The following is a 15,645-nucleotide window of genomic DNA, read 5'->3' as shown; positions in this document are numbered from 1 at the left end:
TTTTCTCAGTTCACACCCTTTAAACCACCTACCTTTTAAAGTGTCATCCGACCAGGCTTCTTATCTGATAATGCCATTCCAGGGAGCACAGCTGTTAGAGGTGATGTTCATAGGAATGAGGGAAAAACCCATGGTGGAGCCTGTTGGGTCTTTGGATACAGTGCTTGCTATTACTAAGTCAGGATTTGGCATCAGTGACCACACTGTGGTATTGGACTTCTTTTACTTCTTGCCTACATGAACACTTAGTTTACAGCAAGCTGGGGTATAAATCTACCCCACACTAGTCTGCTACGCACTCAGAGTCTACATGTACCCTGCTGCCACACACTAAAAGTTCCCTAGTGCATTTTAATTTACTCCTCTTTCAAAGCAGTGAAGATCAAAGCACACTTTTAGTGCATGGCAGCCTGGACCACACGGATACTAGGGTGGGGTAGGGTTATGCCCCAGCTTGCTGCAAACTAAGTGTTTGTGCAAACAAGCCCTTAGACTAGGTACTGTATTTGCATGGTAATGGTCAGGAAATGTTGATCTTTTGATGGCTTGTACAATTGGACCCTGCCCTTTTTGACTCCCTTGTCTGTTGTGTAACAAAAAGAATGAAGTTTAAAAGCCTAAAACCAGCAAGTTTCTTTTTTGTCTTTGCTCTAGATTGTAGCTAAGAAATATCGCAACTATGAGTTCCCGACAGAGATGACGGGGCTATGGCAATACCTGAAGAATGCTTATGCCCGGGATGAATTCACCAACACCTGTGCTGCGGACAAAGAAATTGAGCAAGCGTATGCAGATGTGGCCAAGCGGCTCAGCAAATCCTAACTGACGTCCGCAAGGGCTCAGTATCCCCAGGGGATTCCCAGTTCACAGATTCCTCTCCTTGTTGTCTTAGGAGATATTCTTCATCATGTTTCCGGTTGGCATCCCCATGACTTCAGCTGTTAAAGTGTATTGGTCAGGGCCAAATCTGCCTCTCCCTAGAGAAAACATAAGGCAACTACAGGGGGGTAAAAAACCCTCTGGAATCTGAACCCAAGAGCTGGAGCAAGTATTATTATTGGCAATCATCATCAGTATTTGCAACTATTCATCTTTTTTTTGTTAATATCAGCCACCTATTTTACTGGGAACTTTAAAAAATAGGATATTGAGCTGAAAAATTCAAGTAGATGGGTTAGGAATGTACAGAACTGGTTCTTCTCTGGCCCTTTTCAAGGATACTTTTTTTCTGATGTGATCTATCCAAAATTACACTGCTAGTGGGAACCTTGAGGTAGTAGGAATGAGGTTTTGTCTGAAAGCAAAAAGAGTTTGACCCTATGGGAGAAATTTCCTTAGCAGATATATTCAAAAACCTCTGTTTTAACAGGGCTGGAGGAGGTTATAAGATGCTCATTACTGATGTGGTGCTAGTGAGGAGAGCGTCAGTGGATATGTCAAACTTGCAGATGCTGCTTGGCATATGATTTGCATGTTTCCACTTCATCCAAATCATAAACGGAAAAGAGAGAGAATGAGAGATGAACTGGGCCGTTCACCCAAAAGCCCACCGGATCTCTGGGGAGACGTGCTCAGATGCTATAGTGATAGGGGGCAGATAATTACTCTGTAACGTAGAAAGAATCCTCACAGCTCGCTGAATTGTTTTAGATATTCTCACCTTAACTGTATATTTGCCAGCTTATTTAGATTGAGAGCCATGGGTGGGAGTGGAAATCTGTTGCCTCTTATGAATGCCAGATTGGGGAGAAATACCCAATTTATTTTTGAGCTTGTGAAACTGATCACCTTTCAAAGTTCATCTCCCATTCTAGACAGCAGGTTGGCCTGAAAACCTTAAGGAGGATGAGCTAGAAGGGAGACCTGAAGCAGAGAAACTCCCACTCCTAGCTAGAAAGTTGGCAAGTATACTAGCACAAACGCATGCAAGGTGGCTTTGTCCCACTCGTTCCCTGATTCATATCACTGCTGTCAATGACCCTTATCAATGACCCTTTTGACTGTGCACTAGGACTGTTTTCCAAAATGATTAGTTTGTGCTATGGGCAGTCGTATGAACAGATCTGCTTAGTTCTGATCACTTTATTGGTGAATCACTTTAAGAAATTAAGGGCGACAATTCTTTTGTATGAAATATAAAAGATTGAGTTGATTTAGCTAGCTACATATCAGGGAGAGGAAGGCTCCCAATCTTCATCAAATCTGGAGATTTATAGTTGTTTGAAAAGATCAAATAAAATTGAACTCTAGCATGCCTCGGCTTCACTCCTGATCAGCCCCTTGCTCCTGTATGGAACTGCAGTGACCTCAGTGGGACTCCAGACTGGCAAACCCTTACATTGGGGAACCTAGGATCAGGCCCTTGTTTGCAATTAAAAAGCTAATGAACTGGAGACAACTTATAAGGCCAGAATCTGCTCTGTTACAGAGATGTAGCTCTAGAGTAATTCCAGTGACTTTGGGGGAGTTACTCTGCATTCACACCAGCACAGCTGAGAACAGAATCTTGCCCATTGACTGATGACATTTAGGGCTGACTACAGTATTGCACAGAGCAGTCAGTTTGTTCTGAACTTTCCAAAACCTTGGAAGAAAGTCCATGAACTCCCTAGTCTTCCCTCAGAATGGGCTATTTAAACAAGCAAATGCTTACACTCTTTACAATGTTGCTGAGAAATCAACTGGCTCTGAGAGCACAAGTAACAGCCAGCAAAATACAATGAGATTAGAAGAGTCTGCACATTCACATGTGGCTCATTAAAAATGTGTCTCCATAAAATAACCAGATTGGAATTGTTTGTATTTTTTTTTAAATTAAGATATTTAATTATTTATTTTGATTGATTAAATTCTTTCTTTCTTTCTTCTCAGCATATTGGTTGAACTGGCTCACTCTGTAAGACTGTTATAACCAAGGCTCTGCAAATGTAGTTTGTAATGAACAGTGGTTTCCTGTGTCTGATTAATGGCCATTTTGGATTTTTTTTCACTATGGCTTGGCTACCAGAACTCCAGCTGACCAAGACTTCACTTTTCTCAATCATCATCTAACAGGTTATTTTTTTAAAAATCAGAGGCTTTGTCTAATCAGAGTTGTGTATGAACTGTGAATAAAGAAGTAGAAAGCCTGCTGTTCTGTGCATTCTGTGGATGATTTAATTGGGGATTGGTCCTGCTTTGAGCAGGGGGTTGGACTAGATGACCTCCTGAGGTCCCTTCCAACCCTGATATTCTATGATTCTATGCATATTTTAATTGGAGCCTTTAAGAAGTTCACAAAAACAGACAGTGAGTCTCAGGCAGGGTTAGGTGAACCAGTTCAGGAGATATACCAATTTCTGCTTTCCCGTGTGAACTTTCATCCATTTCTTGAACCACATTTGAACAAAACCGTTTAAGGTTCTGAAATGTTCTAATACAGTTTGCTTTTATTTTAATTAAAAACAGATCCATACCAAAATCTCTAGATCTGAACACCCTCACAGTAGAGCTGGTTTTAAAATTTTCCTTCTAAAATTTCGTTGGTTGTTTTTGTTTTTTAGTGGAAAATGGCTTTTTACTGCAATGGACATCTTTATGAGAAAATTTCTATAGTCTGAAAATTTTTGAGATTTTGTTATAAAAATTCAAAATCCCCAAACCACAATTTGTTTTGGTTTTCAGCAACTAAAAGACTAAATGTTATTTATTTAGTAAGTTAGTTTGGGGTTTTCAATGTTAACATGAAAAATCAAAATCAGTTAAAATGGGGAAAATGTTTTCAATCAAAATTTTTCACACAGAAAATAAATTAAAAAAAAAACAACCACCCATCTTCTGAGTAGCTGTATGTCAAATTTTGTCAGAGATTCAGATCTGGATCTGGATCCTAATTTTGCATCTCATCCCTAACTCAATAATGGGCTAACCCAAAACTCTGGATCCAAACCCTCCTGAACTTTGAGTGAGTTTGAAATTCAAACCCCTGTTTTCAAGTTTGTAATTTTTGCACAGCTTTGTGCTTCTTGGCTCAAAATATGACCAGTAAAAGGAAGTACTGGAAATCCATGTAGAAGATTGTGCTGTTAAGATTTCCAGCCTCCTTCTCTAGACCCAGAAGGTTCAGATAAGCTTCTTTTTAATTTGAAAACTGGATACAATTAACTTAGGCTTGAATAGAGACTGGGAATGGATGGGTCATTACACAAAGTAAAACTATTTCCCCATGTTTATCCCACCCCCCACTGTTCCTCAGAAGTTCTTGTCAACAGCTGGAAATGGCCCACCTTGATTATCACTACAAAAGGTTCCCCCTGCCGTGCTCTCCCCCCCCCCCCCGCTCTCTTCCTGGTAATAGCTCACCTAAGTGATCACTCTGGTTACAGTGTGTATGGTAACACCCATTGTTTCATGTTCTCTATGTATATAAATCTCCCCACTGTATTTTCCACTGACTGCATCCGATGAGGTGAGCTGTAGCTCACAAAAGCTTATGCTCAAATAAATTTGTTAGTCTCTAAGGTGCCACAAGGCCTCCTTTTCTTTTTGCGAATACAGACTAACACTGCTGCTACTCTGAAACCTGTCATTATGCAATGCACTGAATTTAGCCGTATGGAGTGGAAATCTATCAACTTCATGAAAAAACTCATACAGATACAGACAGACATCATCTTCCTTTCCAAATGCAAACAGATGGACATCGTACCAAAAGGACTGAAGGTAAAAAATCCATAACAATCTACATACCACACAGACTATGCTGACAGGTTGTGCCGCACGCTCTCAAAGAAACTGCGGAATCACCTGATCAACATCCTCTACAGCAAACAGGGAAAGTTTAAAAATGAGCTCTCAAAACTGGATACTCTCATAAAAAAACAACCTTCCACACAAACTTCCTCGTGGCTGGACTTTGCAAAAACTAGATGAGCCATTTACAACACATTCTTTGCTTCTCTACAAAAGAAAAAGGACACTAAACTATCTAAACTACTACATGCCACAAGGGGCCACAACAGTGGTTCCCTTAACCCACCCAGCAAGATTGCTAATCTATCCAACTATACTCTCAGCCCAGCAGAAGAATCTGTCCTATCTCGGGGCCTCTCCTTCTGTCCCTCCACCCCCATGAACATGATACAGTTCTGTGGTGACCTAGAATCCTATTTTTGATGCCTCCGACTCAAGGAATATTTCCAACACACCTCTGAACAACATACTAACCCACAGAGAGCTTCCTACCAAGACTACAAAAAGAAGGATTCTGAGTGGACTCCTCCTGAAAGTCGAAACAACAGACTGGACTTCTACATAGAGTGCTTCCGCCAACGTGCACAGGCTGAAATTGTGGAAAAGCAGCATCACTTGCCCCATAACCTCAGCAGTGCAGAACACAATGACATCCACAGCCTCAGAAACAACTCTGACATCATAATCAAAAAGGCTGACAAAGGAGGTGCTGTTGTCATCATGAATAGGTCGGAATATGAACAAGAGGCTGCTCGGCAGCTCTCCAACACCACTTTCTACAAGCCATTACGCTCTGATCCCACTGAGGGTTACCAAAAGAAACTATAGCATGTGCTCAAGAAACTCCCTGAAAAAGCACAAGAACAAATCCACAAAGACACACCCCTGGAACCTCGACCTGGGGTATTCTGTCTGCTACCCAAGATCCATAAACCTGGAAACCTTGGACGCCCCATCATCTCAGGCATTGGCACCCTGACAGCAGGATTGTCTGGCTATGTAGATTCCCTCCTCAGGCCCTATGCTACCAGCACTCCCAGCTATCTTCGAGACACCACTGACTTCCTGAGGAAACTACAATCCATCGGTGATCTTCCAGAAAACACCACCCTGGCCACTATGGATGTAGAAGCCCTCTACACCAACATTCCACACAAAGATGGACTACAGGCCGTCAGGAACAGTATCCCCGATAATGTCATGGCAAACCTGGTGGCTGAACTTTGTGACTTTGTCCTCACCCACAACTATTTCACATTTGGGGACAATGTATACCTTCAAATCAGCGGCACTGCTATGGGTACCCGCATGGACCCACAATATGCCAACATTTTTATGGCTGACTTAGAACAACGCTTCCTCAGCTCTCGTCCCCTAATGCCCCTACTGTACTTGCGCTATATTGATGACATCTTCATCATCTGGACCCATGGAAAAGAAGCCCTTGAGGAATTCCACCATGATTTCAACAATTTCCATCCCACCATCAACCTCAGCCTGGACCAGTCCACACAAGAGATCCACTTCCTGAACACTACGGTGCTAATAAGCGATGGTCACATAAACACCACCCTATACCGGAAACCTACTGACCGCTGTTCCTACCTACATGCCTCCAGCTTTCATCCAGACCACACCACATGATCCATTGTCTACAGCCAAGCTCTACGATACAACCGCATTTGCTCCAACCCCTCAGACAGAGACAAACACCTACAAGATCTCTATCAAGCATTCTTACAACTACAATACCCACCTGCTGAAGTGAAGAAACAGACTGACAGAGCCAGAAGAGTACCCAGAAGTCACCTACTACAGGACAGGCCCAACAAAGAAAATAACAGAACGCCACTAGCCATCACCTTCAGCCCCCAACTAAAACCTCTCCAACGCATCATCAAGGATCTACAACCTATCCTGAAGGATGACCCATCACTCTCACAGATCTTGGGAGACAGGCCAGTCCTTGCTTACAGCAGCCCCCCAACCTGAAGCAAATACTCACCAGCAACCACACACCACACAACAGAACCACCAACCCAGGAATCTATCCTTGCAACAAAGCCTGTTGCCAACTGTGTCCACAGATCTATTCAGGGGACACCATTATAGGGCCTAATCACATCAGCCACAATATCAGAGGCTCGTTCACCTGCCCATCTACCAATGTGATACATGCCAACATGAACCAGCAGTGCCCCTCTGCCATGTACATTGGACAAACTGGACAGTCTCTACGTAAAAGAATAAATGGACACAAATCAGACGTCAAGAATTATAACATTCAAAAACCAGTTGGAGAACACTTCAATTTCTCTGGTCACTCGATTATAGACTTAAAAGTGGCAATACTTCAACAAAAAATCTTCAAAAACAGACTCCAACGAGAGACTGCTGAATTGGAATTAATTTGCAAACTGGATACAATTAACTTAGGCTTGAATAGAGACTGGGAGTGGATGGGTCATTACACAAAGTAAAACTATTTCCCCATGTTTATCCCACCCCCCACTGTTCCTCAGAAGTTCTTGTCAACAGCTGGAAATGGCCCACCTTGATTATCACTACAAAAGGTTCCCCCCAACACTCTCCTGCTGGTAATAGCTCACCTAAGTGATCACTCTCCTTACAGTGTGTATGGTAGCACCCAGTGTTTCATGTTCTCTATGTATATAAATCTCCCCATTGTATTTTCCACTGAATGCATCCGATGAAGTGAGCTGTAGCTCACGAAAGCTTATGCTCAAGTAAATTTGTTAGTCTCTAAGGTGCCACAAGGCCTCCTTTTCTTTTTGCGAATACAGACTAACACCGCTGCTACTCTGAAACCTTCTTTTTACCGTCACCAGTGAGATTTTAAAGAGCTCCAGAACTTCTTTCCTCAAGGCATTTTTGTGGCCTTCCATTGTATTTTGAATTTTAAGTAGTATGTGTTAATCCTGCAGGAGATTGTTTATCTACATTGGCAAAGCAACATTTCTGAAAAGAATCTAAGTGACAAGACAGATAGAACAGATTTACAATAACTTTGTTCATAAATTTCTTGCAAGATGTAAAGAGAGACATAGTGCAGAGGGGGAAGAAGCCAACAATATGGATTTAATCATCTACATTTCAGAAATGCAGACCAAATGTCTGTAAAGATGTCCATTTCATCCAAACATTTCTTAGGTATTTGTTTCAAAGATATTAGTTCACTCAGTCCAACACTCCATTCATATTTGGAACCCATGTCGATTCCTCTTTGATTTTGGGGCTGCTAGGAGAACTCACACATTAGTAACACTCTGATTTTCTGTTAAGATATTTGAGTTGCCGATAAGCCACCTTAGCTATAAAGGTGAGAAGACTAAGGAAGTATCTGTTTCTAGGGCACTTAAAATAGGAATCATGACAAACACCTGCCCTCTCCAAGGAAAATATCTTCAGAGGATGTTGCTTTCTCATTGGAATGCAGCTCCAGGATGTATTTTGGTGCATATATGGCTACTGGATATCAGCCTTGCCCCATGTTTGGATCAGCTTAAAGGTTAACAGGCAGGGAGAAATGACATGCACATGTCAGAAGGAAGTTAGCCTAAGGGACAGAGGAAAGGAAAGCAGCCACTTTTCTGTTCTGGCACGTGAGGCTGACCATGCACTTTGTGTAGTAACTGTTCTCGTAAGCCACTTGTTAACCTTCACGCCTTTTGCTACCCATTTCTCCCTGTCTCAGCACAGCTCCGGCATTTCTTTCCTCCTTTATTTTCCATACCTCATAACAAAACATGAGAGAAATAGGGACATAAGCCCAGATCCCCAAAGTTATGTAGGGCCCTTACTTCCATTGAAATCAATGGAAGTTAGGAGACTAAATACTTTTGAGGTTCTGGACCACAGGCACGAGAGAAACAAAAGACCTGGCCTCTCAACCTCAGTTTGGTCATGACTTCTCTGCCCTTCCCATGTTGCTAGATGAGAGGGGGTCACAGATAGACCTCAGCTATATGGGAGAGAGGTTCGGGGGGGTTGCAGTATGGAAAAGGGGGTAAGGAAAAAGTTGAGAACCCTAGTTTTAGAGCATACTGTCCATCTCCTTTCTAGTGACACAGGACATGCCATCTTTTAAACTGATAGGACTCATTGGTTCAAAGGCCAGTTATTGCAACAGAGCTACTCTTATCCCTCATCATCCCAACATTGCCGTGGAAGCCAGCACCAGAAATGGGTGTCAGCCTCCTTCTTGCTGGGGCAGATATTTGATTGGTGGGCGGGTTTATTGGCTTATTGAAAAATTAGGTAGCATAAAGCAAGCATTACCAGAGAGTGATTTTATAGCCTGATTAAGCCCCAGCAGCTGATAGAAACTTTCCCTTTTAAAACGAGTTGAACATTTTAAGAAAAGAAATTAAATCCTCCATTCTCTTTATAGATTTTTGTTTAGGCATTGGGAATTTGTTCATTATTTCTCTCCACATCGTAATCCTTCATGATATATTTTTGTTTTAAGAATTTTTTTCTAGCAGATTTTCTCCGTTTGCTGCATCTTTTATCTCTTCCTTTAATGCTCACATCTGCAATGAGCTAACGATGCCAGAAGAGACAGGAAAGGGTTAGACTTATTGAGTAGCTGAAGGAGCTAATTAATTTTTGGATAAATTTAGTATTGAAGCCTATTTATTTTTTTAAATCCATATGTATTTCTTTGAATGTGGTATCCTAGAAATATTGTAACCATGAACACTCTATTCTAGGGGCTAGACTGTGACAGCACTGAGCAAGAAATGGTGCATAAATTAGTCCATCCTAGGAATAGCACCAGGAGTCACTATGACCCCGAGACACCCTTTGAGTCACAGTGATTCTTTGCGTCCTTAATCCAGCAGGATAGTAATTTACTACTGGCCTATACCAGCAGCAAATTATGACAACCTACCCATGCTATGATGGCCAATTCTTCTTCATAGCATATGCCCAATGTGCCGCATGTGACCAGGATTCATTACCGCATTTAGTTTGCTGGTTGGATCATTAGTTTCCCCGGTCCAGGCCGGGTATTGATGAGAGCGCAATGTGAATGCTGATCCATGCCCCCAAGAGGAGGGAAAAGGCTGGAGCCAATCCTCTACTCGTTCCCTGCCTCTCACCAGCTCGGGGAAAATCAGAAGCAGGCATGTGTGGAAGATTTTTTTAACTATGCAGCAAGTATTGTATGAACTCAGTGGCATTTCTAAGACTTGGGATTTCGGGCAGCCAGGAATTTCTCTCTGGCAATATGACAGGATCTAAATCATTCCCCCATTCCCTTATTGCAGAGATTTTAAAATGTTAAACACTAAAGACAATAATACACTTGGAATAAAGTGCATTTTTTGAGCTGCACCACATCACCCCTGAACTATGACACTATCACTAGTTCAGCACACTCCGCGCCAAATAGACACTTCTATTACGTGATGTCTCTGGTGGGGTGGCTGGGATCTTCTATGAAGTATCTTCTCAAAGGCCACTCCGTTGGCTACGCTCTAGGTACAAAGAAAGAGAGAGAGAGAGAAGGCAGAGGTTCCAGTGCCACTATTCTGGAGCCCCATTCTCTAGCCACAGTGTATGAGACTTCAGTGCACATTGCTCCTAGGACTAGAATACCACAAAGTCCCAGTTCAGCAAAGCATTTAAACACATTTTTAGCTTTAAGCCTGTGAGTAAGGACTATTTGTGTGTTTAAGCTTTTGGCTGGAAGAGCGCCACCCACATTAGAGAAATCTATACAAATAAAGAGCACAAAATCTATACAGATAAAGAGCACAAATTCTGTTTCCTTTGATGTCCAATGGGCAGAATTTTTCAGAGACTTTGGAACAGCTCCTCAGAGGTATTTAGGTGCCCAGCTCCCATCTGGGCCTTTGTCTTTAGAGAATCATGAATATTTGAAGAAAACAGAAATAGCAGTGATGTATGGTTTTCAGAAAAGTGATAAGCACAACAAGGGGCCAAATTCTGCTTTTGGTGTAAATGGAGAAACTCAGTGACTCCATTACAAATTATTCTGCATGTTGGACCAGGCTGTGCTGCCATAGTCTAATATCATTGCCTAGGATGCGATGGGATGCATGGGCTAGAGAACCACATGCTCTTAGGTGGTACCTAACAGTATAACTATGCCCCCATTGTGTCTGTCTCACTCTTTTTATGAAGCCGCTTGTTTAAAAGGAAACTAGGTAGGGTGTTGTTTTTAGTGCAGGAGAAGCAATCCAACCATGCTTTAATGGTTCTCAGCATTGGTTCTGTCAATTAGTACCTCAGGGTGGAAGCTGTTGGCAGAAGACTGCCTGAGGTTAAAACACTGAAGTAGCAAAGTTTGGGTGTTGCATGTAGAGGGTACTACAGGGACCTCCTTAAAGCAGTTCATGCTGTAGAACACTAGCACCAGTAAATATCCTTCAACTCCCCAAGAACCATTTCAGTTGGAAATGGGTCATATCAACGTAGATACTGCATTGCTACTGGATGGCTTTTGTTGCTTCTGAACCATCCCTGTAGAACCACACACTGTAAAGAAGTTGTGAAATGACTGCTGGCATCAAATTAATATTTTTTGCACTACATTGCACAGTTGTTTGGAAACGAGTAATAATGAAATGACATTTACAAATAGCCAATTTCTCTACCTTTTTTATTGATAAAAAAAAAAAAAGACAACCAGACCATTCATAGCCTGTTAGGAAATGTGAGTTTCTCCACAGCTTTTTGAGACTCTAATAAGTAAGTCACAGTGACACAAAATAGAATGGAGAACTATGTGATTCTGAACCGATTGTTTAAACACTGTAATTACCATTTGTGTTAAGGATTAGATTTAGTGCTAAATTGACAAATGTCATAAATATAAAGGGAAGGGTAAACCCCTTTAAAATCCCTCCTGGCCAGAGGAAAAATCCTCTCACCTGTAAAGGGTTAAGAAGCTAAAGGTAACCTCGTTGGCACCTGACCAAAATGACCAATGAGGAGACAAGATACTTTCAAAAGCTGGGAGGAGGGAGAAAAACAAAGGGTCTGGGTCTGTCTGTATGCTGCTTTTGCCAGGGACAGAACAGGAATGGAGTCTTAGAACTTTTAGTAAGTAATCTACCTAGGTATGTGTTAGATTATGATTTCTTTAAATGGCTGAGAAAAGAACTGTGCTGAATAGAATGACTATCCCTGTCTGTGTGTCTTTTTTGTAACTTAAGGTTTTGCCTAGAGGGATTCTCTATGTTTTGAATCTAATTCCCCTGTAAGGTATCGACCATCCTGATTTTACAGAGGTGATTCCTTTACTTCTATTAAAAGTCTTCTTGTAAGAAAACGGAATGCTTTTTCATTGTTCTCAGATCCAAGGGTTTGGGTCTGTGGTCACCTATGCAAATTGGTGAGGATTTTTACCAAACCTTCCCCAGGAAGTGGGGTGCAAGGGTTGGGAGGATTTGGGGGGGAAGGACGTGTCCAAACTACGTTTGCCATTAAACCCAGTTAAAGTTTGGTGGTGGCAGTGGAAATTCCAAGGGCAAAGGGTAAAATTAATTTGTACCTTGGGGAAGTTTTAACCTAAGCTGGTAAAAGTAAGTTTAGGAGGTTTTCATGCAGGTCCCCACATCTGTACCCTAGAGTTCAAAGTGGGGAAGGAACCTTGACAACAAATATTCTGGGAGGGATTGTATTCTGGTTGTTGGAACAGGCTTTTGCTCCTAGAAGTCTGTTCCATTCCCAACTCTTTTGATGCTTACTGAGAGTCCTTGAGCAAGACAGTTCAGCTCCCCTGGCTAGACACTTTACTTACACTGAGTAGCACATTCCTCCATGAATGGTCCCATCAACTTTAATGAGACTATTTATGGAGTAAAATTCTATTCATTGTGAATAAGGGCATCAGGGTTTGGACCTCCATTTACCCATCTGCAATGTGGATGTAATCTATCCCCACCTTCGAGCAGTGTGGTGAGGTTTAATTGATTAATGTTGTAAAGTGCTGTGAGATCCTTGGATGGAAGGTAGTGTCATAAAGTGAAGCTCATGTGAATCACTGACAGTGGTACTGGGTATCAGCTAAGGTCCTGATTGTGCGCCCGTTGATTTAAATGGGAGTTTTACCATTTACTTCAGTGAGAACAGGATCTGGACTTCAGTAGCCAAGATAATTTAGTAATCTCTTGGGCAACAGAGGAATTACTGGGCACGCGGAGCCTTAGAGTGGGCACAGGTCCAAGGGGCTGCATCCTGGCCTCTTTCAGGTATGCTAACCTGCTCCTGGATGAATTTCCAGCTCTCCTCATTGGAGACTGCTGTGAAACCCCTGCCACTGCATCACATGACAAAATGGGATTCAGAAATCATGTGATGTGGATTGTCTAGCAGTGAGTCAGGCCCATTGGCCTAAAGTACAGCCACTAAATTGGTCTGAGATCAGTAACCACAGCATACGAGTACGGTCTCTGAAGCGATTCAAACCAGCGTCTCTGTCACCAGTCGTTGTCTATTTATAACAACAACAACACAGATCCACTTGATAATCACAATAAGGCACAACAGGCACATGCAGTGTTCTGCCCCAATCTCATTTCTCGTGGGGGTGAATTAAAGCATTCAGCCTTTGGCCTCTTGCCTCACACCACACACACCCCAGGCAGACAATTATGGCACAACAATGCACACCCTGTTGTGTCTGAATGCATAAAGCCTGTTGCACGCCAGTGCTAACCTCCTCCTGCTAAATGGATTTAAAATGTTCCCCTAAGTGCTGAGTCGCCACCCTCCCTAACTTTTTCTTGCCAATGTCATTTTGTATCTAAGTCTTTGGTTTCGAACGAGTGAGAGCTCATGGCATTGTTTAATGTTGGCAGTGGCTGGGCAATGTTGGCAATAAAAAGAAAGGGAAAAGTCTTTCCCAGTGAAAAACCAACCGCTGTCATGTGATGAATTTTTGGAGACCGTGAAGCCCTTCACAAAGGGGGCTCTGTGGCTTTGGAGGCAAATCCTCAGCTGGAGTAAATAATCCTCATGCAATCAACATCAATGGAGCAATGACGGTTTACATCAGCTACAGATCTTCCCCTACGGTTAAGGCTAAGATTTTGTAAAAGTCACGGACAGGCCACGGGCAATAAAGAAAAAGGCACAGAAGCCCATGAACTGTCCCTGACTTTTACTAAAAATATCCATGATAAAACGGGAAGGGACTGGTGGCTGGGAGCTCAGGGGCCCCCACCACCCATGGGGGCTCAGAGCTCCAGGGTCACCCTGTCCCCCCCCCCCAGAGGGGAGCTGCAGGGTCCCTCTGCCTCCACCGCAGTAAAGAGCTGCCGGGGTCCCCTGCCCCCCTTGGCAGCTGGGAGCTCTGGGGATCGCCCTGCTCCCTGTGGCAGCCAGGGGCTCCGGGGGTCCCCCTGCCCCACCATGGTGGCAGGGAGCTGTGGGCATCCCCTGCCACCACTATGGTAGGGAACTGCCAGGGTCCTCCTGCCCTGCAGTGGTGGCGGAGAGCAGCGGGGACCCCCTGCCACCGCCGCAATGATGAGCTTCCAGGATCACGTCCCCACCATGGCGGCCAGGGGCTGTTGGGTCCCCCTGGCCCGTTCTGAGGGCAGGGGAGCTGTGGGGGTCCCCCTGCCCTGCCATGGTGGCCAGGGAGCTGTGGGGGTCCCCCTGCCCACTGCAGAGGCCGGGTGCTGCGGGATAACCCCCCTGCCTGCAGCAGCTGGGAGCTTGGGGCCCGCTGTGGGAGGCGGCAGGACCCTGCACCTCCCAGCCACAGGGGCTGAAGTCAGGGAGGTCTTTGGAGTCACAGGTTCCCTGACTTCCATGACCTCTGTGACAAAATCATAGCCTTACTTAGAGAATTTAGTATCCAGTAATCCACAGATATCTTTCACCTTAAGTGTTTTCAGTTAATGACTTCACAGCTCCAAATCAAATTTGATAAAGAAATCTGAAAGATGAACACAAATGCCTCTAAACTGTAAATAAATACATGAAACAGCTTAGAATCCTGACTCATTAGATAACCTTGTATGAAGGGGACAAAGTCCTGGGGTATTGAGGGTGGGTTTGAAGTGGAAGCAGGTGGAGGGGGTCCACATTAACCTATGCATGCTTCCCCACATACACACTGCTGCCATGTAGGTGAGGGAGAATGATGGATGCCAGTGTAGAGGTGGAGTTTGGGGGATCCAGGGGTTCCATATGAGGGCAAACCCCTACAGCAATGTGGAGGAAGCGGTGGGTGCAAATTTAGAGATTCCAATCTAGTTGTTCTTAAAAATTACAAACATGTTTTAAAACAAAACATTTAATATGAATAATGATCATGCTTAACCCTAATCTAGCACTTTCCTGCTTCAAAGCGCTGTACAAATACAAAATCATTCATCTGAAAGTACATTAAAATTTTTACTTACCTGCTAGGATCCAAGTTCAGGGGGCTGAGTTTCTCCAGCCATGTCATTAATATCAGAAATGTTTAAGGTTCTGTCCCTCCACTGCTACTCAGATCACTAACTCTTGCAGGAGAAATGCTAGAAAGAATTTTGAACTCAGATCTGGTCAGGCTTAAAAAAAAACTTCTATTTACTTTTAAAACATATTTATGGTAGTTGACAATGAAAAGTAACCATTTACCTCCCAGCCTCCATGGACTCTATGATTAAGCAAGGAAGACGGGATTGGCCCCTTAGCATATTTGTCATTTTCTGGTGACATAAGTATTCTGTTCATGTATAATTTCAGATTTGACTGTGAGCTTTTTGAAGCAGAAATCATCTCTTTGTTTTATTTGTGTACAGCTTCTACCACAATAGGACACTGAGTGGAGCTTATAACTTCTGCTGCAATATGCATCATAAATAACAATAATAATTTAAAGAAAAGGCATTTCCCTTTAGTGTTATGATTGGGTGAGTGTAC

General features: G+C 43.1%; 1 protein-coding gene and 1 long non-coding RNA gene across 3 annotated transcripts in view; one reads left to right on the top strand and one right to left on the bottom strand.

The window, feature by feature from the left end:
- Positions 1-3,131, top strand: part of CLIC5 (chloride intracellular channel 5) — a 117,783-nt gene extending 114,652 nt beyond the window's left edge. For both annotated transcript variants that reach the window (XM_084622430.1, XM_084622431.1), the window contains exon 6: positions 655-3,131. In XM_084622430.1, coding sequence (XP_084478556.1) covers positions 655-822 — 168 coding nt within the window. In that variant the 3' untranslated portion in view covers positions 823-3,131. The remainder of the gene's footprint in view (positions 1-654) is intronic.
- Positions 1-15,228, bottom strand: part of LOC311517535 — a 48,202-nt gene extending 32,974 nt beyond the window's left edge. Inside the window, exon 1 of the long non-coding RNA XR_014710731.1 lies at positions 15,141-15,228. This is a non-coding gene — a long non-coding RNA (uncharacterized lncRNA). The remainder of the gene's footprint in view (positions 1-15,140) is intronic.
- Positions 15,229-15,645: the final 417 nt, after the last annotated feature.

The sequence above is a fragment of the Lepidochelys olivacea genome (genome assembly GCF_965140295.1).
Source record: "Lepidochelys olivacea isolate rLepOli2 genome assembly, chromosome: 3".
Lineage (NCBI taxonomy): Eukaryota > Metazoa > Chordata > Testudines > Cheloniidae > Lepidochelys > Lepidochelys olivacea.
This window is presented reverse-complemented; position numbering and strand designations above follow the sequence as displayed.